At 40.5% G+C, this 25088-nt stretch overlaps 1 protein-coding gene across 2 annotated transcripts in view; it reads right to left on the reverse strand.

The window, feature by feature from the left end:
• Positions 1–15183: 15183 nt before the first annotated feature.
• EIF3H (eukaryotic translation initiation factor 3 subunit H) overlaps positions 15184–25088 on the reverse strand; it is a 99504-nt gene continuing 89599 nt past the window's right edge. For both annotated transcript variants that reach the window (XM_007075570.3, XM_042972642.1), the window contains exons 6-8: positions 19236–19356; positions 17060–17192; positions 15184–15403 (exon numbers count right to left, since the gene is read on the reverse strand). In XM_007075570.3, coding sequence (XP_007075632.1) covers positions 15306–15403; positions 17060–17192; positions 19236–19356 — 352 coding nt within the window. In that variant the 3' untranslated portion in view covers positions 15184–15305. The remainder of the gene's footprint in view (positions 15404–17059; positions 17193–19235; positions 19357–25088) is intronic.

Genomic DNA, 25088 nt, shown 5'->3' on the forward strand with positions numbered 1-25088 from the left:
CTATCTAAACCACCATTTACATGGTGGGGTGAGCCACAGAAACCACGATGGCCCCACACTCACCCTCCTTCCCCTTACAAACCCCGGACTTTTGTTCTTCTAAGCCAAGTAGGCGCTGAGAAAATGCAAGCCAGAAACACCCCAGTCAGCACTTTAAATACAGAATTTATCTGTTCCAAATAAGGGTGTCATATGGGTGATGCAGCGAGTGCCAGCTGGTAGCTGTAACTCAAAAGGCCAGCATCTTGGTCTGCACAATCAATCATATACAGCAAGAGGAGGCCTATTTGTTCTTTGTCATTCTTCAGCAAACTTCTCTCTTTCTCTCCCTCTCTCTCTTACTTGGTTTGCTTTTCTTCCTTTCTTCCCTCTTCCCTTTCATTCCTTTTTCTTTTTAAAATATTCTTGGAAACCCTTTTCTGCCAATCACTGTCAGCGGCTACTCAGGCCTGGGTAAAGCAAGAGCAGATGCACAGTGAAATGCACAGACTTGGAAACAAGCTATGGAGGGAGTGTGGGAGGGAGTATTCCTCTCATGAGAGAGAGCAGATAAAACACTAGACGTTAATACAGCCTAAGACAGATTGTAATCTAATAAGAATCATTCTTCAGGTGCACAGACTGGCAGAAAACCGAATTGAACGCTTCATCACACAGAGCCGATTTAAGTAATATTAAAAATGTTATTCTCCCATGAGAAGGGTGCTGAGAGTTATACATGGTGGTAATATATTTAAGGCAGAGGTGGAAAAGACAAAGTCTCCAACAGGGGCACGGAAGCTAAATGGAAACAATGTCAGCACTCAAGATACGTCTCCTGTCCTGAAAAGCCTGGAATCATCAGAGACACTCTTATGACAGGTGTCCTTGATTATCCAGGTCAGAGGGTCCAGCTGGGGCAGTCAGGTGAAGGGAAACAGGTTTTAAGGACACTAGCCTATTTTAGAAGTCAGTTAAGGTTTCTAGTGTTTAAGAAAAGTGATGGATTTCAGGGAGAGGCTCATAGAAAAGTCAGGAGATCTAGATCTCTCCTGGCCCCTCTCACTCAACATCGACCTGCATGAATCTGTGTTGGTGCACACAAGCCATCCTCTGTCATCTCCATGACCTGCACAGAGCCACCCACACACAGAAATTTCAGTAGAGCCTATGGCTAGGAGGCAGTGTGGGGTGTCCCATCAACCTCATGTTTAGACTCTTGCTGTCCATCTCCAAACATTCAAGTGACATATTGTGCACTTGAGATGCACTCACAGGACTAATTTTATAACCTGTTTTAGCATTTCACCATTTTCCAATACAGTGGAGATGACTGGGACCTCTCCTCAACATTGAGATGTCCTTGGTATCAGTGGCCTGATAAATTCTTTATCAATAAAGCCAGTATTCCCAATCCTCCAAGAAGTAGATAAACCCTGACTTCTTTGAAACTTGATGTAAAAAGTCTCAGTTGGGTCTTCTTAAGAACGTATGCATGGTGGGGAAGGGGCCAGTTCTTCGTCCCAGAAAAAAATACAACCATTGAATCCCAAAGGAAAGAACATCAGGAAAGACTATAAATGATCCTTTTTTAAGGCCCCAGATTTTTTTAATGTTTATTTTAGATAGAAAAAGAGAGAGAGAGAGAGAGAGAGAGAGAGAGAGCGAGCAGGGGAAGAATAGAGAGGAAGACAGAGAATCCCAAGCAGGCTCTGTACTGTAAGCACAGAGGCCAAAGTGGGGCTTGATCTCACGAACCGTGTGATCATGACCCGAGCCAAGATCAAGAGTTGGATGCTTAACCAACTGAGCCACCCAGGTGTCCCAATCCCCCAGAATTTCTATGACAATTTGCTAGACATCAACTCTACGATCTCTCTGTTTCTCCCTGGAATGCTCCTGCCTCTCATTCTGTCTGGAATATGCCTCCAGCCTCTCTGCACCTGGCCCAACCCTGCTTGTCTTTCTAACATCAGCCCCAAGAAATCCCTTCCTCCAGGATGGCTTCCCAACCTTTCATAATGGCAGGCTCTATGTGATACCATCCTGTGGCCTCCTGTAGTTCCCTTCCATGGCTCTAATCACAACTGCAAGTCATTCATTGTTTACGTGATTATTTAATACCTATCTCCCGCTCCAAACTGTAAACTCCGTGAAGGCAGTGTGGTGGCCCTAAAAATTTGCCACTCAGGTCTCCTGCTGCCCAGGGCGGGGCCTGGGTGTAAGTGACAACTGGTGCCAGCTCCTGTGCCCTTAACCCACCAAAGTGATGTGCTAAGTCCTTGCTTCCCATAGGCTATTCCCAGCCACTAACCTAGGATAAGCACTGAATGCAGATCATTCCTGCCAGATGTGGGGCTCCTCCCACATCTAAGAAAGGCCAAAACTTTCTTAGAACAGGGCTGCTGTCTGAGACTCTCGCTACCTATGTTCCTCCCTACTCTCTCTCCTTCGCGGGGCCATCTGAAGGTTCTCTCCGCCTCCCTCTGCCCCAGGTCCCTCCGCTTTTTCTCCCAAAGGGCATCTGCTTCCCTGAGGACCCAGAGGACTCAGGCTGATGTGGGCAGTAATTCCCACTTATTCCCCACTGCTTCTCCTGGGCCTGTCACAAGGCCTGGTGTGTAAGAGGTACTCAATTAATATGCATAAAATGAATATATGCTTGCAGACATGCAAGAGAGTGTGGATGAAGCAGAGCAAATCTAACTCAACTTCTGGAAAATCAACTCTGAGAACATACCCTACAGAATCAGTATCAATGTCCCATTCCTCAGAGCCTTTGTATTTTAAGTAACCATGCCAATGGCTGAAGGAAAAACTGTTCTCAACACTGCAACATCAGTATCAACATGGCTACTTTTTATGGAGTACCTTGTACATGTAAGGCATTGGCTATATAATTTATAAGCATTAATTTATTGAATTCTCACAATAGCTGTATGAGGTTAATCTTACTCCACTCTAAGATGAGGATATTGAAGCTTAGTAAGTCAGGACAGTTTAAGTTTTGCTCTGGTGACAAAAAACCCTAAGTCTTGGTGGCTTAAAACTATTGTATGTAAATAGGAGTTTTGCACCTCCTTCTAACCTTTCAAAGAAAGTCAAAACAACCTTTGAACAGCGCCAGATGCTAAGTGTGACCTTGACATGTAGAGCTGGTGAGGCCCTGCCTCTTGGACCTCACACCACCCAGGAACATCTATGACTTATTTACTTGCTGGAGTTAAGCTTCAGGGACCTTAGGTCCCAGCAGCAGGTCTGCTCTGACATTTCCAGCTCTCACCAGGTCTGGCCAACCCAAGTCAGTTGGCTTTCCAAGCACAATGCAAAGCCTACTCACTAACCAGTCTTGTCACTGATGAAAGCTGGGACGGTCCCCTTTCAAAGACACAGCACTTTATTATTTTCAGTCTTCACATTATTGCTGTGACTATGTCCAGAATCCCCAGCTCTGGGCTGGTCGTCTCAGCCAGGCAACTAGAAAAGAGTCTATTTTTGTCTCCTTCTTTTTCCTTAATAAACATTAAAATCTCCCAGTCTTCCCAACAATTTTTAGAATGACTGCTTACCCCAAGTGGCCAAGAAAATGTGAATGAGCTTCCCTTTTGGTAGTTCACTTAGACAAATGCCAAGATGGGCAAACTACAAAACCAACAGATTCTCTTTTTATCACATCCAAGGTATAAAAGTAAACTCTAGTATTAAATAAGCTCATTCAAACGATGCCTAACACTCCCAACCTCCCAACCCCCAGGGCCACTTTGGGAGGTTCTAGTTCGCCCTCAGGCTTGACCACCACCACGACTGGGTGAAAGAGTGAGACATCTTGCTCCACCTCTGCACGTGCTCAGTAAAACTGAAAGTGGCAGATGACATCACAACCATCTAGGCAGGAATCCACTTTGCTTCCAGGATAGGTCTCCACCGAGAGGCAACCTCGATATGGGCCACTCAGGGGACATTAGAAAGCAGCTAGCGAAAGGAAGAAGAGAGCCCCTGTTTGCACATGTCCTGCACGTACGTCCCTGACAGACTGCAGCCTAGGACTCACAGCTTGGATGCTGCCAGAGCTCTCTGGCCCTGAAGCCACATCTGGTTTCCTGATTCAAGCCTCTCCTTTGTCAAAACAGGTTCTCTCCCGGCAGGGTCTCCACTTGAGCCCCTCTAATATTTCGTAAGCCTAATTGGAGATGGGGGTCTGAGAAGCCTCAGCCATTCTTGAAAGTCAGGGAGTCCCAGGGAGGGAGACCTTGGTCTCATTCCTAGGACCTGCCAGTTGTGTTGGCCAGAGTCCTACATCCAGCTAGTTGTGATCTGAGCCAACCCCATAACCAATTTCAGTACCTCAGTTTCCCCACCCATAAAACTTAGCTCTGGGACTTGGGAGCCTTAATGAGCATTGGCCTTTCCTGGATAAATTAACCAGGTGCCGGAAACATCTGTGGCTAGAGGCAGAGTCTGCTGTATAAACAGAATATAGTATTCGTATACACAAGACTGTAGCTAAAGCTCAAATACCAACTAAGCCTGACTTCATCCTAAGTCCTATTCAGTTAGTATCTTGGGAAAAGTCAATCTCTTCTCTGGACTAACATTATATTTGAAGAACTCACCTTCTCATTTACCTTGCTCTATTCTTCTCAGGGCAAAGGGTTTTCCGTAAAAGGTGAATAATCAACAATTCTTATAGCACTTAAATCCTAACAATGTTCCAAAAATAAATACCCGAGAAGAATATATGCTTCACATGGACACGGGCAATATCTGTCTTATTCACAAACATGTAAGTACTGATCCACAGAGGATACTAAAAAAGAGCTTATTGAACAGATGAATAAATGAACAGATAATAGCCTTAGAAAAATGCTATATGGTTGCATAAGTTTCAAACTGCCTTTATGGCATCTCCTTCCATGCTATTCTTAGTTTATAACTCTATCAGAGCACAAAATACAAAGCCACTTGATAAACCAGGTAAGACTCAAAAAAGTCAACTTCACAGGCAGTAGCAGATCTGGAAACAAAACCTAGGTCTCCAAATACCCAAGTCAGTCTTATCTTTACAACTCACTGTTTTCCTTCGTCTAAAGTAAGTCAGAAAACTACAGCCCATGGGCCAAATACAGACCTTCGCCAGAGTCTTATAAATAAAGTTTTAGTGGAACACAAGCCACACCCATTTACTTACATACTGTCTGTGGCTGTTTTTCCACTGGAACAGCAGAGCGGAATAGTTGCTAGAGACCTTATGGTCCACAAAGCCGTAAGTATTTACTATGTGGCTCTTTGTAGAAAAAAGCTTGCTGACCCCAGCTCTTTAGCCACACTCCCTGGAATCCCATAACCGTCCAGGAGCTACTGCTAGAGACAAGGGCTTGTTGGTCATTGTTTGGGTCACATAGTCTACACAACCACCAGCTTGCTACTTGGAGTGCAGAAAGTTTTACACACGTCACCTTATTAAATTCTCCCCACAATCATATAAGGTGGACATTACTATACACACATGGTGTGCTAATGGAATTAGGCTGAACCATATAAAATTGCCATTTATTGTAGGTCAAATCCTAGAAATTTCTATTTTAAAGATATGAAAACATCAACACAGTTAAGTGAAGGTACACAGATGCTACCCAGCTGTAGCTGTAGGGCAGCCACTGCTGCTTAAAACTTTATACTTCGCTTTAGGTATTAAAGGTTGTGCAAATCTTGAGGAACCCAATCTAATGCTGTTAAAGCAAACTTTTCCCGAGGTTATGTGGTCAGGAAAGTTTTTGGGGTTCTTCCCCACCCCAAGTAGCACCTATAAATATCCCACAAAACTAGTCTTCCTTGGGACCCATTTGGGAAACACTTCAGTCCCTCCATCCCCACCTGAGAGGTTGCAACACTTCACAGGCACTGCAGTCCCCCGTTTCCCTGACTGCCACCATCTCCTGCCCCCTCCAAACGGCCACACAACTGCCCTGGGCATGCCCAATTTGAGACTCACTGTACCTTGCTCCACGGGCAAATGAAACTCCATTTTCGCTAAAATAACCTGAATAGTCCATGCTGCTGCTGCAGGCTAATTCCATTTACAGGAATAATGAAACTCCATCCTTACATGGCACTGGATGTTCATTTAATACACGTTAACCATCCCATACCTCCCATTTGTAATGCAAATAAACTGCGTCTCCCATCAGAACTGCTCACTCTCCCTCTAAGTCAAAGTTCTTAGGATTTATGTGCCGAATCAGTCGCAGGCTCTTTTCCAATAGTAGTATCCAAAATATGAGGCTGACTTTTTTTTTTTTTTTTTTTAAGTCCAGGTCAATTAAGCAATGTGCTTGGCTGTTTTCCCTCCCTGCACCGCCCCCCTCCCCCCCCTTTAAAGAGAATAATTGCTAGTATATGTAAAGTTTACAGTCAGGGCCTCATTTATTACAAATTTTCTCCAGGAATAATATTTAAGTCCACAACTTGTCATAAGCATCCTCCCCTAGCCCCTCCTAAAATATTAACTTGGTAGGGAGGTTAGAAATCTATCATAACCAATGACAGACATCCATGCACAAAAATAGCAAGTCTCAAGTTTAATATTTTATTGCCATATTTTGAAACAACTGGTTAGGCAGCTGCTACTGTTATCTTCCAATTATTTCTCATTTTTCCAGAGTTTTAAATGCAAGCTGTAACAAATTAAATCTAAATTTCTATATGCTTCTTAAAAAAAAAAAAAAAAAGCATTTCAGAAAACACTACCAAAAAAAAAATTGAAGTAGAGAGGAAGAAAGGGAATATTGGCAGTAAGAAAGAGAACTCTATTTTTAATGTCTCCAATGATTTGTTTCGATTGCCTCCAGGTATGCGGATATGGCTTCCCCCAGGCGGTCCATGCAGCCTCTACTCTGAATCTCAGGCTGAGATCCTGCAGTTTGCTAAAAATGCACTTCTCCCTGCCAATTTTGTAAAGGTGCTCAAGAAACCCCTTCTCTGAATGCCGAACATTTTGCATGCTCTGGTCTAACACTACCAATGGTGCTCAATGCACAAGAAACTTCTCCAAAGATTAAATGGGTCCTACTTTGGAGATATCAGTTCAAACAGAATTGCATGTGATTTCGATTGAATACAAAGGCAGAGAACAGTGTGGTGATTTTATTCCAACATCAATATACTTTTCGCCATAAATTACAGGTCTTGTGTTTAACAATTACATTTTTGCTAAAGAAGAAATAATAACAATACATATTTGAACCTTTTCTTTTTTTCCTTTTTAAAAAATCCGGCTCCTTGACCCTAGTTAGGGGAAGCTGAGGGTGAAGGTAGGAGGCAGATTGTCACAATTCCTCTCCATCCTGCTGCCGAGATTCAACACAGATTTCATGTCACTAAGGCTTTGTTTGGTGCAACGCTGTGAAGTGGCTCACTCTTGCTGTCCTTTCTGTTGTAGTACATGACACCGCGGCTTGCAGGTGGCTGCTGCAATCACAGTTGGGTAAACAAAGCCCCGCTATTGAATCAGGCTCCCTGCACACCTGGTCTGCCCTGCTGGGAGCCAGAGACTCCCTCTCACCCCCCACCGCCCCGACATGGCACACAAGTCCCTGGACCTGTGGCTCCATCCAGTCTTTGCTTCCTCCTCGGCAAGCCTGGGTTCTCTTGGCTCTGTTGGAATGCCTTTCCTTCTCCACGACCTATTACTCCTAATTTCTAATAAAAGTGGTCACTTGATTACGCCGCCTTCCCAAAATCATCTCTGGCAACTTAAAAAACAAACAAAAACAGAAAAACAAAAGATTCCCGGGCCTTATTTCACGATCTAACTTTTCAAAAACTCTCCAGGCATTAATGACACAGAGCCAGATCCAGGAACCACTATTCCAGAACAAACCAGCAAGCACAGGAATCACCCAGGGTGGCTGTTAAAGCGCAGGTTGTGAGGCACCAACCAAGAAGCTCCTAATTTGGTGTGTCTGGGTCGAGGCCTGAGAATCTGCATTTCCAACAAGCTCAGGGTGATTCTACCCCAGGGGCCACACTTAGAGAACCACTGCCCTTGGGTAAGCCCCTTGAGGGCCAGGGCTTAGTGCACTTTCATTCCCAGTATTGAACACGGTATTTGGCACATTTATCTGCTGAATGAACACCCTTTCGAAAGTGTTAAGTTTATGTTCTACTTTCATCCCACAATGATTCTCCATTTGCAGAGCTAAAACCCAGTTGCCGACTTCGACACAGAGACTCAAAAGTGCTAAACCAACAGGGTAAGTAGCACTCAGTTCTCTTTAAGGAAAAATGCCACTCTTACTGGTTGGCTGGTAGGTTGATTGACTTTTCTTCTGAAAGGTAATGAGAGGCAAGCATCTAGTACTAGAGAACCTCAGGAGAAAATCATCTTTTTGTCCAAGTGCACTTTCAATCGGGAGCAATGATTTACTGCTAACACTGAATTTATTCAGAATCCGTGGAGGATTTGCATGGCCAAGCTCTAATCACTTTCAGAAGAGCGCCCCACGGTTGCCACAGTCCGTTGAAACAAGATGAGAGATTGTCATCTGAGATTTGCCACATCAGGGCTTCGTCAAAAAACAAAATCAACACCTTCCCTTTCTTCCTCTCCTACCAGAGATGATTTCTGAATTTCTGTACATTTGTGAATTCACAGAAGCATGAACAGGATGACGTGAACATCACAGATGCAAATGTCTTTGTTCTTAACAAATTGCTCTTGCTTCCCTCCTTCTCTAAGTTTGGGAGTGGGAGGGAATGGACTCTACACAGCATTCTATCTCAAGTTTAGAAGGCAGAGGCAAAGGTGAGTTATACTTTTCCAAAGTGTTCTGTTAAGAGTAGCTGTTAAAAACACATACACACACACACCCTCAACTATTTTTTTTTTTTGCAATGCTGCTTTATACTTTAATAAAACTGACATCTGCATCTCTAAAGAAGTAACTTTACTGTCAAAAGAATCTAGCTTAGTTTCACTTGCCTGAAATGTTTTCATCTCGGACCAAATTTAGAATACCCCACCACCTGCTGACACCACCAATGTCCAGCAAAGAAGCAAAAACTCACCTCTTCCATCCACTTCCCAGATGGAACAGTCAAGATGACCCAGGTATCCAAGAGGTTTTTAATTAGCCTTTAACTCCTTGTTCCTTCTTGAGAACGTGCAACCTTTGTGCTCCAAATGTTGTAGAAAACACACCTCAACTCCATGGTGTCATCAGAGAGCATCTCCCTACCAGAAAGATTCAGTGTATACTGGGCGGCATTTGAGCTCTTTAAGAAATGCTGACGGGGGTTGCAGGGTGAGCAAAAATGGGTATAAGAAATCCTAAAGTTATAAACTTCCAGTTATTAGTCATGGGGATGTAATGTGCAGCGGGGTAGCTATCGTTCAGACTATATTGCATATTCCAAAGATGCTGAAGAGTGGATCTTCAAAGTCTTCATCACAAGAAAAAGATTCTGTTAACTAGACTTACTGTGGTGATCATTTTGCAACACATACAAATATCAAATCAAGAAAGAAAAAATACTGACACATAGAATAACACTAAAAAGGAGTCAACAATCTAGGCTATTTTGGAAACAATAGTGAAAGCTCTTGGAGCCTGTTCCCACATCTCTGGATGGGAGGTTTATGGTAGCCGTGACATCAGGCTAGGTGCCCTCCTGCTCTAAAATTCTATTAATGTATTTGCCAAGTTACTTTTATTCTCCTGTTACCTCTTAAGTTTGTGTCTTCTCAAATCGGTTAGGCCTAATAGCAAACAAGCCTTGGCATATACATGACTTGGGTTAGGTATTTTTGAGGTTGAAAGCAACAGAAACCAACTCTAAGGTGCTGAAGAAACAAAAAGGCAGTGTTAGTAAGATTCAAATATGCTTTTCGAGACCCAAGGGCAGGAATGCAAACAGGGACAGAAAGGGACTGCAAACAGAAAACCCAAGTGTTAAGGACATGGAAGCATGCTTTCATTTTTGCTCCTCTCGGCTTCTTCCCCTACACTCTGCTCTGCTACTCAGCCTTATAACACAAATGGTTACAAGAGGTTAGATATGCTCTACTCGAGAAATGAGCCTGAATGGACACTGGAACCCCTGATTCTCATTGTCTTGTACATAATCAGAAAGGGTTCAATTACAAACATGGACACTGGGAGCCTATAAATTTAGGGGGTGTGGTGAATTACCGCAGTAGAGGGTGAAACAGTTCCCTGAAAGTGGTGAGGGGAGGGAGGGGAGTGGTTCACCACAGAGGGGAACCCATGTTGAAATGAGAACTACTTTCCTTGAGCTGTGTTGAGAAGGCAAGTTATACCAAGCACTTGCCACCTAGGAGCTGGTCTGCTTTAGTCAGTCACCTTTTCGGTTTGGTTTTATCATCTTTAAGCAGGAATTATATTATGTTTCTCAGTCCCTCAGTATTTTCAGATTCTCAGTACCAAGTACATTGGCTTCATAATGCGTCCTCCTTTCCCATGCTAAATGAGAAAATATACAAGTACTTTGTGGACTGTAAAATAATATATTAATGTAAGAGATCATCCTTAAAAGCTATTTCAAATGCAGTGTAATTAGTCTATTCACTTTCTTCAAGTATCTGAGTCTTTTGCCTCCATAATAAAGGTCCCCCTCGGCAAATATGGACTAAACACCAAAACAATACCACCCGTCCATTAAGACCAGACTAGATATTCTACGTAGGCAGCACATGCATTTTGTATTTCTTTGGCCCATTGCCTCCTGAGAGTGCATTTCTGTTATAGTACAGTGGGCTAGAAGTGGAAATCATCAGCTGCAATTCCTCTCTGTATCTCATTAGAGGTCTAGTTTCCCCTTAATGCACATGAAGACCTTTCATTACCAATAATGGGAGCTGCACGCATCAAAGAGAAAAATAGACCCTCACCACTGTGATGTAGGAGATGAGGTTACAGGGACACTTGCCTGCCTGATTGGAGGATTATAACATTCAGAGATACATGATCAGATCAAGGAAAAATTAAAATCTTTGTGACTATTTTAAAAAATAAAATGCAATTTAAAAACCTCAAACTGGAGAAGGGCAAGAATCAAAACTAACAAATCATAGGCAGATTGAATCTAGGAATGAGTTAAGCAAGTGAAAGCCAAATGACAAGATAAACAAAGGTGGGGAAAGATTACTCGGGGGATCTGACAAAATAAGAGCTGTTTCCAATACATACAAAGTAAAACATTGGCAACAGAGACTACAGTCCAAGAAGAAAAGGCAAGGACCATTTACCGTCAGAAGCGGTAAACACTGCTGAAAAGTTAAACAAATCCTTTGCCTCCATGTTCACAAAGGAAGATGGAAGGTGCCAGAAATGGCTGTGCCCTGGAAAGGGGTCAATGAAAAAAAAATATTACTGAAGGAAATAGAAGTGACACCTGAGTTTATGTCTTGCGGTTGACACAGATGCCAGAAGCAGTATTTTCCTACTGCAATCAACTAAACTTTAAATAGGGAGAAACAGGCCACCCTGTATTGTTACGAGTCTGATGAACAAGTGCTAGAGTCCTTCACTTTTGTCCAAATGTAGAAACAGTAATTTGGGGATTAAAAGAGAACATCATTTTTTACCTTTTTTATAGTAGAACACCAGTGGATGAGAATTTTCTTATAGTTTTTTTTTTTTTTTTCTCCCTGAAGGGGAAGATACACTTAGAAAGAAAACTAAGTATGTATCTGCAACCTACTGAAAAGGGCTTCCAGCAAACCCTACTGTAAGGATGGATTCAGTACCCCATCTACTATCCCCTCAATTCACGAATGTTCCAGGAGATATTTAAGTTAGTAAGACTCTGAGGCTACATCCTATCTTTAGTAGACTGCTTGCCATCAATTCAATCAAAGAATTGAAAATGGGTTGCCTAACCCACAGTTGTAAGAAAATCCAAATATTAACATCAGTCGTACTGAATCAAATTGTGACGCTAATAAACTGATCATGTGACAGCAGATGTGAGGGCTTAACAGCCTCTGAGAATAAGAATACAGGTAATCAAAGAATTGTCTAGGACAGCTCAAACCCCTATGGATTGGCCCAAACTCCCCAAACTGGTAGCGGTGGCTCTTGGAAACCATTTCTGCTTGCAGGATTTTTATCCCTAAAATCACTACTGAACTTTTGGTATAGCCATTATGTATGTATTCTACTGTAAGGCCAACCAGGCTTTTTTTTTTTTTTTTTTCCTATGTAAAAAGAAAGCTCAAGTCAACGGGTATCAGGCCACAGCTGTCTGCTCCAGCAAACTGTAATTTCCCGGTAGCTCTGGCTCCCCAGTCTCTCCCTCCCTGTCTCAAGAATCTGGAATATCCCTGTTCCAATCCATGCAAAGAGGTTCAGATTCTAATTTGGAAGTCACCACACAGTAAGCCACTTCTAACTTTCCCACTGCGCAGTCTTAGACTACGGGATGCAGAAACCACCCACTGCTTTTCTCTCATCTTTGTAAACATTAATTTAAGAGGCTCAGGATCTTCATTCTTCCCCTACTTATCTACTAACCACTATCACAACAGAAGGAATCCTCTGTTGAGAAGGACCAAAGCACTGTCCAAGGCACTGACGACTTGATCATGCTTTCTACAGATGGGCACTTGAGTCATTTGCTAAAATAAGCCCTACAACTATCTGGCTTGACCCCAGTTTAGTATTTTCTCTTTAAACACCCTTGCCCCATTTCTATGATAGATCATAGAAAAAGAGGCCCAATGAGATTAAGGGAAAAAATTAATAAATGGTATACATCTAATATGAATGAGAAAATGTTTACTATAAAATGGAGTTTAAAATTCAAATAATTCTCTCACAACACTCCAATATCCACTCCAGCATTCAGTGCCAGTATGGTTTGAAATGAAGGTTTCAATTAGGTTTTCCAAAGACTGTGTTACAAAAACACAGTGTGAACAACGTAGAAACATTTTAGAAAACATTAAAATTTGAAATTAAAACAAAAATAATTAAGTTAACATTAGATAACCACATCCGAATTTCCAAGTTTCCAAAAATGGAGGAAAGGTTATTTTCGTTTACCTCGGTATTTTAAAAAACAAGGTATCTGGGGTAGGCTAAAGACTCATTCTCTCAGGTATTTTCAATTAAAAATAGTCCTACATCTACTTGAACCTTACAAAGCATTATCAATGATTATGGGGTCAAATTCAGGTATATTTTACTTTTTTGATTTGTCACATTTAATTTTCCATTAGATTAACATGCTAGCTTTTTCTGTCTTTTTGTTCTTGGGTAAGTGAGTGATTTATTAGACCCGGTACTCAGTTTATGAGCTTTTCTCATTTCAACGTGAAGAAACTGCAAATATTTATAGAAGATGAACCATACGTATTTGTTCCTGAAAAATGTCAGAATATAGCACTCAAATCAAACACCGAACAGAAGCTCTTCCTTAACACTACATACTGTGCAGATTTAATTTCCATTGACATGTTTCCCTAAACAGTTTTTCCCAATACAGTAATTCCTAACCCGAAAACCACTGAAATCTTCCATTAAGTGTGTTACTCTGAGTTATGTGTTACTCTCAGTTATGTGTATCGAAATAATCATATGGAATGTAAGAAATAACCACACCTTTAAAGAATATAATTGAATCATGTTACATTAATCTTACACCATGAAGAAAACAGTAATTAAGTTTACGTTTGAAAGGACTTTCCTTTTAGTTTGCTCTTTGATACTTCAAGGGTGCTTTGTTTAACTCACAATAGAATTCCAAATCTAGGCAACTCGAATGCAAGGAAATAAACCAACAGAGTATACAATCCACAAGGACGGAGACCAGGACCAGTTTTGTTTATCAATACCTCTCCTCTACCTAATATGACCACACTCAAATACGGGTTGACTCCAATCATCAGGCAGCAGCATGGGCAGGAGTGCAAACTGCTTGAAGGTAATTTGGCAATACAGTTAAAAAGCCTTAGAATTTTTATATAATCTTTGACCAGCAGGTCCACTTCTAGGAATTTATCCTAGAAAAATTAATTCATGTGAGCAAGTACCTGAATTCGAGAATGTTCAAGGGCCACAGCTTTTTAAAAGCAAGAGCTTGCTAACAACCCAACATCCCAGAGAACTTGAGAGTACGTCCGTCATCACAGTCCATACTGAGCCTCCACTACGTACCAACCACTGAACATTCTGTGCACTTCACCCGAATCTTCGATAAATTTCTTCAATATTCACACCCGCCCACAGGGCAATATGCCTGTCCCCTTTTCACATCTTGTTTGGATGAGGAAAGTGAAGCACATGGAGGTTAAGCAACTTGTTTAAGTACACCCCAGAGGGAAAAAGGTCAGGTTTCCATCCAGCTGCCTGCTCCCAGAGCCTCAGCAGTACCTCCAGAACAATGCTGCCAGGGGAAAAAAAAAAGACTTCTCAACTCTCCTTATCCCTAACCCATTCTCTCTGATCATCTTCCGATGGGCCATGTCTTCAAGATGAAAATCACTAAATAGAGTCTCACAGGCACACTTATGCCAGTTGTACCCCTCATGGATTTTGGTGTTACACACAGCAGGATTTCTGATTATCTTTCAAATCTGAGATTAAAAGCCCCCCTCCCCCATGGAGTACTGTTCTTCCAATTCTTCTTTCCCCACTTATAAAACACCATGTCAGCAGAATTATACTTCATGGTATGGAAAGATAAACATGAAGTCCTAAATAAAAAATAAATACACAGAATGAATTTCTTTTTCATACCAAATACGGTTCCTTTGGTGATTTTTTTTTCCCTTAATTCTAGTGGCCAATTAATGACCTGGCATTAATGGTACTGGCAGACCATCACCTGTGGAAACGAAACAACAGACCAATAAGAAGCACGCCCAGCAGTTTGAGGCTTGGGGATGCGGGCTGCCTGGGCAAGCACACAAGGCCTGGCCTTCCAGGGGCACCAATTTGGTAGAACGAAGCACAAGAATTCACAGTGTGCCAGGGCCTCTGGGTCAGGAGTTGGGACAAGCAGCACTGGACTCTATGTTGAAATGTGGCACCTCAGAGGTAGTAGAAAAGGTGACGGAGGCTGCAGGTCTGAGCCTGATGAAGCTTCTGATCAAATCTGTTTTATCTTTTGGAGACAAACAGCATAAACAAAACAAAAATAAAAGGCTAGATGTGTCTAAAATCAAATGAGCAGGCAGTCAAGGTTGTTTTATTATTTTATTATTAGCTGGAAAGACTTCAATATGCAAGTGTATTTCTTCCAAGAAGTGGCCCAATGTGATCTCAAGAGTCCAGGTTAACTCCTTTTCTGGAAACTTCCTTTTCTCAGTTGTTGTATTCCTGAAGAGCCTGGGCCATGAAGAGTTTGCCTAAATTTTGGGCAGTGAACTCCTTGATGTTCTGGCAGTAAGTGTTAATCTGGCCTGTGCATTTGGGAAAGTGAGAAAGAGAGTCACAATGTTCCATAAATTATAATGACCTAAAACACTAGTCAAGCAAGAAAATCAGAATGCAGGATCATCAGAGTTTTGTTTTGTTTTGTTCTGAATCAAGAGTTTATAAGAATCAATTCCATTTGTCCATATCCTTATAATGAAGAATGTAAGTTCTTTTGAATATAGGCTATCTTCCACTCCTGGTTGCACGGAGAATGAAGAAAAACAGCAGTTAAGTACATATTAGCTATCAATCAAAAGGTATTGACTATGTTGATCAGACGCACGTTGTACTAAGACAAGTGAGAAAACAGCACTGGCTCTTCTTAGCCAGGCACAAAAGAGATCCAGATACCAAATCACAGAACTGCAAACTAAATGGACCTACCTGACCCAGATATGAACAAGTACAGTAGTTTTCAGTCTGTGCTCTAGAAATACTAAGGGTTTCTTCCTCTTCTAACCCAAGATAGAGCAGAAGCAGAGAGTCCATGTGAAGAAAGAAATACATCACTGCTCTTTAAGTCTTAGAATTAATGATCTAATCTAATGCAACATTTGTGCAATGTGCTTTGAAAATATAATAAATACAACTCTGCTTGAATTGGACCTTAAGTAAGGAAAACGTGTCCCAGTTTCCCAAATTTAACTTATATGTATTCTAGAAAATCTTAAGGAATTTGGAATTCTCCCCCCACACTGAAAATGTACCAACAGAATTAATAAATTGTGGAAGATCATCTTTTGAGTAGGATTTTTACTCAAATATATCTCACAGGCAACTAGCTGATCGAATCAAACAGTATTTAACAGCATTTACACAGAAATCAGGTTATCATGGCTAAATAAGAGCACAATCAAGTCCTAGCAAAGGACACAAGACTCCACCAACCACTGAAAGGCAGTGTTAAATGGTAAGTACATCCACACAAAGTACATCCAGAATTGCATTCATGTTGCTACAACAGAAGTCAAAGTTAAGGGAAATCCTTTTCTTTTTTTTTTTTTAATTTTTTTTTTCAACGTTTTTTATTTATTTTTGGGACAGAGAGAGACAGAGCATGAACGGGGGAGGGGCAGAGAGAGAGGGAGACACAGAATCAGAAACAGGCTCCAGGCTCCGAGCCATCAGCCCAGAGCCTGACGCGGGGCTCGAACTCACGGACCGCGAGATCGTGACCTGGCTGAAGTCGGACGCTTAACCGACTGCGCCACCCAGGCGCCCCAAGGGAAATCCTTTTCAATTCAAACACCCACAGACAGACATGGGCTCAGTGCTGGACTGGAACATGAAAAGTAAGCAGCTCGAGTTAAATGATCTTCTGCATTATGAGAAGGTAAACATTTTTTTCTTGGTTTCTATGAAAGATGACTCAAATAAAACCTTTCCACTTTAGAAAGTTTATAATGCCATCTCAAAAAATGCTTAAACAAGGAGTGAAGTGCAGAAAGAAACTTAGAAATAACAAAGACTGACATGTTCATAAGTTTCAGAGAGTATATGTGCTAGATTCAAATTCATCATTCAACCATTTTAAATACACTAGCTTTTATGATGTATTTTTCTGTTGATAGATCTTTCCTTGTCTCCTGCTTCCTAAGGAAGAGAGAAGAGTAGCCATGTTTTGCACCAGCTGACAGTACCTGCAATGAGCAGAGAATCCATCCTGGCTGGCGGCTGGGGTGGCTTAAAGAGCTTGGACAGATCCTCCTCAGGCAGTGGGGGCTCCCCTCGACTCTGGCGCTGCATGTTCTCCTGCTGGCGACGCTGCTGATACTAAAATTCAGAGGAGAAATTATTTGGTTATTTGTCCCTACCTGAGGAGAAAAACAGACCCATTGTCAATTACGCGATCAGCAAAACTCCATTGCTCTGAATTCAAACTTCAGTTTTAAAAATGGTAACCCATGGTAACTCCTGCTTCTAAGAAGCTAATGAATATGGCAATAAAGAAAATGCCTTTGTTGGAAACTCAAGTGTCGCTCTGAGAGTCTATAATGATATGCAAAAAGCAAACTGGTTATGTAGGAAACCGGGGGCTTAAAAGATAAAGAAGTTCATAATTGGTGAGTGAAGGGGAGTGATTTTACCATTTATGACAATAGGGTAAATGACGGCGTTACAAGTAACATTTATCTTAACTGTAGTAAGTAAAGGAATCAACGATCACATTGGGGAATTTTTTCAACTTTACCCCTACTGACCAAAACAACAATAATGCTGATGATGTTAATACTGTAACATCATCACTGCTATTATTACAGTAGTAAGCACTTCTCCTGATCAGCTGTGCTTTTAGCCCTATAGCTAAGAATGAATATTAGCTTAGATAACGCTTCAGAAACTTTCCAAACGAAGATTCCCGTGATTCTCTGAAGAGAAGGTGAAGATACATCTAAAGGTATGGCTTGACTACAAACTCACAGAGCAAATTATAATCAAGAGGTAACACTTGTGGGTTGCTTACAACAGCAGAGCGAAAATATCCCACACGTAGCCCTTAAAATGTCAGGTAATGAGAAACCAAGGTGGGCCAGTAAAAAGTTTAGGTCGTCGGATTCTTAAAAAGGGGGAGTACCTTCCTTTGCAAAGATTTCTATACTCATTAGGGGATTTGAGAGAAGTCAGACAAATCTAAAAAGGGTTACGAATGGTGGTGGTGGTACAAATAAGCATCATGTGCAAAGTTTTAAGACATATTAGAATTGTAAAAAATATCTGTAAGACTGGTTTCCAGAATCAACGGTCTCACAATTTGATACTCCAGGCTGCAACCTTCACCTACAGGAAGCAGCAGCAGGAGGACAGAATCATGCTTGGTCTTTTCTGCTGTCGTCGTTCCCTGCTACCCTTTATAAGTGTTTTCACCATCGCCACTTTTACTACCCATCATCTTTTCTTTTAAAAGGTATATACTTTATAGATTTATATGTGTTTTTAAAATTCTAAGTACAATAGAAACACAAAGTACTTAAATTTCACTATATACGAACAACTGACATTAAAAAAAAGTTTTGAGTGTAATATTCTCAGAACCCCTTAGTTATACTTGTGCTGAGAATTATACAGTTAACAACACCTAGTTTCAAGTGCATTTTAATGAAAACACAGTAGTCACATACAAACACTTTCACAGATGAACATTCTGGAATCAACTTATCCATGAATCTATAATTCTATAATCTTATAATTATCTATAAGAACTCCTCAGAACAATACAGTCCTAAAAACAATATTCCAGGAACTGTGAGAATCATGTGGCCTTCAAGCAACACTAATAAAGAAAAGGTTAAATGGCCATAGCAGTGTGTATGTGCATGTGAGAATATTCAGGTAGTTCTAGGGTTTTTATCTGTATTATACTATCTATTTCACAGCGGTTGGTCTATTATTTCCTATCAAAATTGCTTGCTCTTAATCACAATTGCTCAGTTTTTCAAATGAACTGAAGATTGCTAACTATGCTGCAATGAGCCACTACCAAACCAATTACAGTTAGTAAAGAAATGAGCTGTGACACTCCAGAATCTCTTCTGCCTCTGATTTTCTCAATAAATGTATCTCTTATTTGCATAACGCTGTCATCACAATCTGAGCTTAATACACCAGCATTCTTTAAGACAGGTATTTTAAAGTACAACTTAGAAATAATATGTGAGGAACATACTATATAAAGAATAACCTTTTTAAATATGATATAGTTACCAGCTAATAGTCAATGCGTTATCAAATATAATTTCGATAGTTTTGAATATAACTCTTAAAGCACCATACTTAGGAATGAATTCCATGTCTGTTGAATTTTTCCATAACACCAACCTGATGTTTCTGCTGCTGCTGTTTACTCGTGTTCCTCATGTATGTGTTATATTTAACTATATCTTGGCTCATTTCATCCACTCTGTCCATCAGCAACTGTAGATTCTTCCCCAAATGATTGCTGAAATGTAAAGTAAATATACTGGCATGTCATACTTTAAAGTTATAGCTCTGCCACTACTCTAAACACTTCTGAGATATTAAACTGAGCTGCTATTTGCTAAAAGAATGAGAGCACACATACACATACAAAGGGTCCAGGAAAGAATGTGAATCAGATTGTTATTAAACTTTTCATATTGAACTCACACTGTAACCACCAGAGCACCTGAAATAGCTCAGTTTCTTACTGTCAGAGCATACATACATCAGAGTAGAAGCTGTTAAACATATCTAGCAGGATATCTATAATGTTTATTTCCTGAACAACCAAGTTTAACCTAAGCTCAGCACTCCTGCACCTTTTCCCTTAGCACCACCCCCTTCCCAACTGTGTTCCAGAGCATTTAAATCAGGACGCATGGAAAGGAAGAACCATGCAAACACACTAAGACTTCTGGTACACGATTTCTCTATCCAGCAGGTTCTAAAAGAACAACAGCATTTATTCTGTAAAGCTACATGAGGAAAGGAAGAGGGCTCCTTTCCCCTTGCCCTCCCTAGAATGTGTAGTACAGTCATTCACACTTCTTTTCCTCTCCAGAAATTTCTACTGCAGCTAATTTACCAAAATCATCTTAGAAAATGATGCTCATGATTTGTAAAATGACCACCATATTCATTGATTTCTGCCTGCAACTAACTCCTACCATGGTAAAGCCTACTACTGCATACACGTACTCTAAAAATAACTAGTTAACAAATAGTATTCACTCATTCATTTCAAACAAGTATTTACTAAACATCTATTATGTTCCGACTTCAGTGTTAGCAAATAGAGACAATGATGAATGAGACATTCACGGTCTCTATCTTCACTGAGCCTACAAATGATTAGGTGTGGAGAAGCGGGGAAGGGAAGGTAGAGACACTTTGGACAGTATGGTTGCACTATCCCTCTGAGGAGATGACAGGCTGAAAGCAAACGATCAGAAGGAATCAGCCAAACAAAAGTCTTCCTGGAGAAGACAGCATCAGTGCTGAATGCCTGTGATGCACAAGAACGAGGCCAACAAAAAGAGGAAGTCTCGGCCATGGCTGGAACACAGAGGTCAGACAAGCCCACATGGGAAGTCATCGGCTGCACCACAAAACACTAATGACAGTTAAAGTGAATGAGACCCCTCAACACCAATTAAATGATGCCCTTGAGTTGTTCATGTTTGTGGTATATTTTGCCTTAAATCTTAAAATGACCACTCTGGCTGCTATGCAGAGAACAGACTGGAGGGTACAAACCAGGAGATTAGTTAAAGAGTCTATTTTGGTGTGTTGACAAAGATGTAGAGAAACTAGAACACCCATAGACTGTGGTGGGAAGGTAAAGTGGTACAGCTGCTATGGGAAACAGTTTGGTGGTTCCTCAAAGAGTTAAAAGTTACCATATGACCCAGCAATTCCACTCATATTTATTCAAGAGAACTAAAAACATAGGCTCACACGAAGACTGTGCACGTATGTTAATAGTTGTATTATTCATAAAAGCCAAAAGGTGGGAAAAAACCCAAATGTCTATCAAAACATGAATGGATAAGTTGTGGTATGTCCATACAATGGAATAGTATTGAGCCATAAAATGAATGAAGTCCAGATACATGCATAAACCTTAAAAACAATATACCATGTAAAAGAACCTAGATACAAAAGGCCTCTCGCTATATGGTTCCATTTATATGAAATGTACAGAATAAAGAAATCCATAGAGACAGAAAATAATGAGTGGCTGCCAGAGCATGGGAAAAGGAGGGATGACATGACTGCTTAATGGATACTATTTGGGGTGATGAAAATGATTTGGAATTAGTAGTAAATGTTTGCACAACATGGCGAATATAGCAAAAGCCATGATATATTGAATTCTTTTTACCAAGTTTTGGCTCTTTCCTAAATGAAAGAACACAGAACTGGTGTGTGTGTGTGTGTGTGTGTGTGTGTGTGTGTGTGTAAATAAATTTACCTTCTAATCTCAGGTCTGGAACTACCTACATAACCTCAGCCCAGTTGACCTAATGACGCTTTTTCAAAACATTCAAATGTTTCGCTTTTTTGCAAAAGTGTTTTTATCAAATTAAATTTTATTTCATATTTATCTTAGCCCATTTTAATTTCGTGAATCATTTTTAACTTTAAAATATTTCTTATTCTTTGGAAACAAGATAAGTATTTGTTTCTGTTTTCTTCTAATTACTTAACAGCTTGATTCTAAGTCACCTCTAATTAAATGTCTAGGCCAATGGTCAAGGTGAGTAATTAATTCATTTTTTCCTCTGAGTACTTAGTCCACATCCACTGATTATACAGTCACACTGTGTTCCAAATACAGTCAAGATTAAAATTTAACAATACTCTGTCATCTAAATGTACTCTTTCAATACACACTATTGAGTACATACATATTTTGCCAGTCACCCTGTCAGATGCTGTGTATTGAACTGTAAAAGACATTGTTGCTCTCCACCCATCCTAGTGAGAAGACAGGAATGTAAACAGATAAACACAACACAGGGATGTAACAGAAGCATACAAGATAGTCTGGTAGGAGGAGATGAGACTTTCCAGATAATGTGACAATTGAATTTTGAATTTTGAATTTTTGAAGAGGAGTTGGAGACAAGGAAGGCAGGAAGGGACATTGAAGATACTGGGCACAGGCAACATGTTCAGACACTCTGGCATGAAAAGCATGATGCCTTTGAAGAACTGCACTGAGGGCAAGATTGGGAAAAGAGAGCAGTGAAACTAAGAGGCAGACAAGGGTCACAGCACAGTCTTGGAAGCAAGGACTGTATGTTTGGATTCTATTCTAAGGCCAGTGGGGAACCAGCCAGAAAGTTAAGCAAAGGAGTAATACGAAAGTACAATTTGCATTTAGCAAGATTACTACAATGAAAGAGGAATAGGAAGTTTTGCAGGAAGTTAAGAGACTGCGAAAGTAATCAGGAATAGAAATAATGAGGCCCTGGCCTAAGGTAGCAAAAGACGCAGAAATAAAATGAAATCACCCCAGGAGTGCACAAAGGGGACCCTGAAGAACACTGAAATTAAGGGACGAGCAAAGAGGGCTCACTGTGGAGAATGAGAAGTAACCAAAACAGTTGTAGTTTTAGAGGCTCCAAAGAAAGTATTTCAGGAAGAAGGGGGGACATCAACATACAAAAGACTTAAGTGTCCACAACCTCCAGTAATACAGTGATGAAGTCCTCTGTGACTTCAGTGAGAGCTCTGACAACAAAGAACAGATGGAACACTAAGTATGACTACAGAAACAAGTCAGTATGAAGCAACAGGTGAAAGGAAATGGATAATAGTGGTATGACGTCAAAAAGCATTCTTTTTGTAATTTTGTTTCTTAAGATAATGGAGACTTAGGGGCACCTGGGTGGCTCAGTCGGTTAAGCGTCCAACTTCGGCTCAGGTCATGATCTCACAGTTTGTGGGTTCCAGCCTGGAGTTGGGCTCTGTGCTGACAGCTCAGAGACTGGAGCCTGCTTCAGATTCTGCGTCTCCCTCTCTGTCTGTCCCTGCCCCGCTCATACTCTCTGTCTTTCAAAAATGAATAAATGTTAAAAAAAAAATTTTTTTTTTAATTAAAAAAAAAAAAGATGATGGAGACTTAAACAAGTTTAAACGTCCTTTTTAGGAGATGTATGTTCAAATATTTAGGGGTTAAAAGTCATGCCAGCAATTCTTTATTTAAAAAAATTTTTTAATGTTTATTTATTTTTTTTGAGAGAGACAGACAGAGTGTGAGCAGGGGAGGGGCAGAGAGAGAGAGGGAGACACAGAATCTGAAGCAGACTCCAGGCTCTGAGCTGTGAGCACAGAGCCCGATGTGGGGCTCAAACCCACAAGCTGTGAGATCATGGCCTGAGCCAAAGTCCGATGCTCAGCTGACTGAGCCACCCAGGTGCCCTGCCAGCAATTCTTTCAAATGGTTCAGGAAAACAAAAAAACAAACAACAAACAACAAGCCATGCATTTATGTACATAGATAAAAAGAGAGCAGGTGCAAATGTGGGAGGATATACCACTGGTAAATCCAGGTGAAAAGTTTATGTGTGTTCATCAGATTTAACTCTTTCCATTTTTCTGAGGACTTGAACATCGTCAATTTTTTTTTTTTAATGGGAAAAACAAGTCAATAAATAAATAAATAACAGAAAACAACACACAGAGCAACTGAAGAATGGAGTCAGATCCCCCAGAAGGCAGGAGGGACAGGGATGGGACAGCCCTCAGGAAGGGGGCACTGACACTTCCATTTTCACCAATGAAAGAACTGAGGCCCAAAGAGCTAGAACAAATACAAGAAATGCTACAATCAACTATGCAAATAGTTGTTTAAAAAAAAAAAAAAGTCATTTATACGCTAAGTGCAAAAGGAATTCAGAGAAGAGAAAGATCACCACAAACCCTATTAACTGGGTGATGGTGGGAAGGGTAATGACACTGGAGAAAACCATAAGGGAGAGTTATTGCCATATGAAGAGAGATCTATTATTTGTTCCCACACCTTGAATCTTGAAGAATGACTACACTGATTTGAGCAATTCTACTGGAATAGACTCGCCCTCTCTACCCCAAAAGGTCTTTAATATAAAGCACTAATGTTACGTATTGTTAAGTATATGTAATTCGTGAAAGAACACAAGCACAGATCTGTGGCCTCTAAACATTTGATATCATTTATATTACTACAATGTTCTTCAGAAATATATCCAATAAGAAATACTCAAAAATCTGCACAACAGGTCTTGAAGGGCAAAAGGAATTAAAATAATATCTAACTATTTCACAGATAACATTCACAGGAAATCAGGTCCATTACCAAGAGCAACTGTACAGGGATTTCTTCAGTACCAGTTCAACTAGAATACTGAACCAGGGAGGTATTATTAGGAAATTCAATAATATAGCCTTTTCTTTTATTGTCAAGGTAAACAAAGAACTGAAAACAGCTCACTTAAACAGATGTGAACCAACACATGCAGAGATATGCTGTAGTCTGCTCTGGCTGTAGTATCAATTTATCTTTATCCTTAATGTATAATGCCCACCTTAGTTTACTTTTTTAAAGAGGAAATAACATAATTACCTTTTCAAGAGTGAAAAGCTGAAGGCTTGTGTAACACATTTTTAAAAATTAATGAAGGCTGTTATGAAGCAGCTACTACCAGAACTTCCATCCAATAAAATTAAAATTAAAAATCAGAATTGTTTTAAATGAAAGGAAATGCAGTATGTTTTATTCACAGCCTAGAACCAATTTATCAGGTAACCCAAAGAAGTGGTCTCCACATATGGGTTGTGAAAAGCAAGACCACGCAAAATGTTTGAGGAGCTGCTACAGCAAAATTTCATGGCGACTGACCTGATTATCATCAGCATGCTATTAATGTTAGAAATTAAAATCTGAGGGGCGCCTGGGTGGCTCAGTCGGTTAAGCGTCCGACTTCAGCTCAGGTCATGATCCCGTGGTTCATGATTCCGAGCCCCGCATCAGGCTCTGTGCTAATAGCTAGGAGCCTGGAGCCTGCTTTGGATTCTGAGTCTCCTTCTCTGTCTGCCCCTCCCCTGCTCATGCTCTGTCTCTCTCTGTCTCAAAAATAAATAAAAACATTAAAAAAAAAAAAAAAAAAAAAAAAAGAAAAGAAATTAAAATTTGAGATGTACAAAGGTTATAGTTCAGTCTGT

Source organism: Panthera tigris, chromosome F2 (assembly GCF_018350195.1).
Source record: "Panthera tigris isolate Pti1 chromosome F2, P.tigris_Pti1_mat1.1, whole genome shotgun sequence".
Taxonomy (NCBI): domain Eukaryota; kingdom Metazoa; phylum Chordata; class Mammalia; order Carnivora; family Felidae; genus Panthera; species Panthera tigris.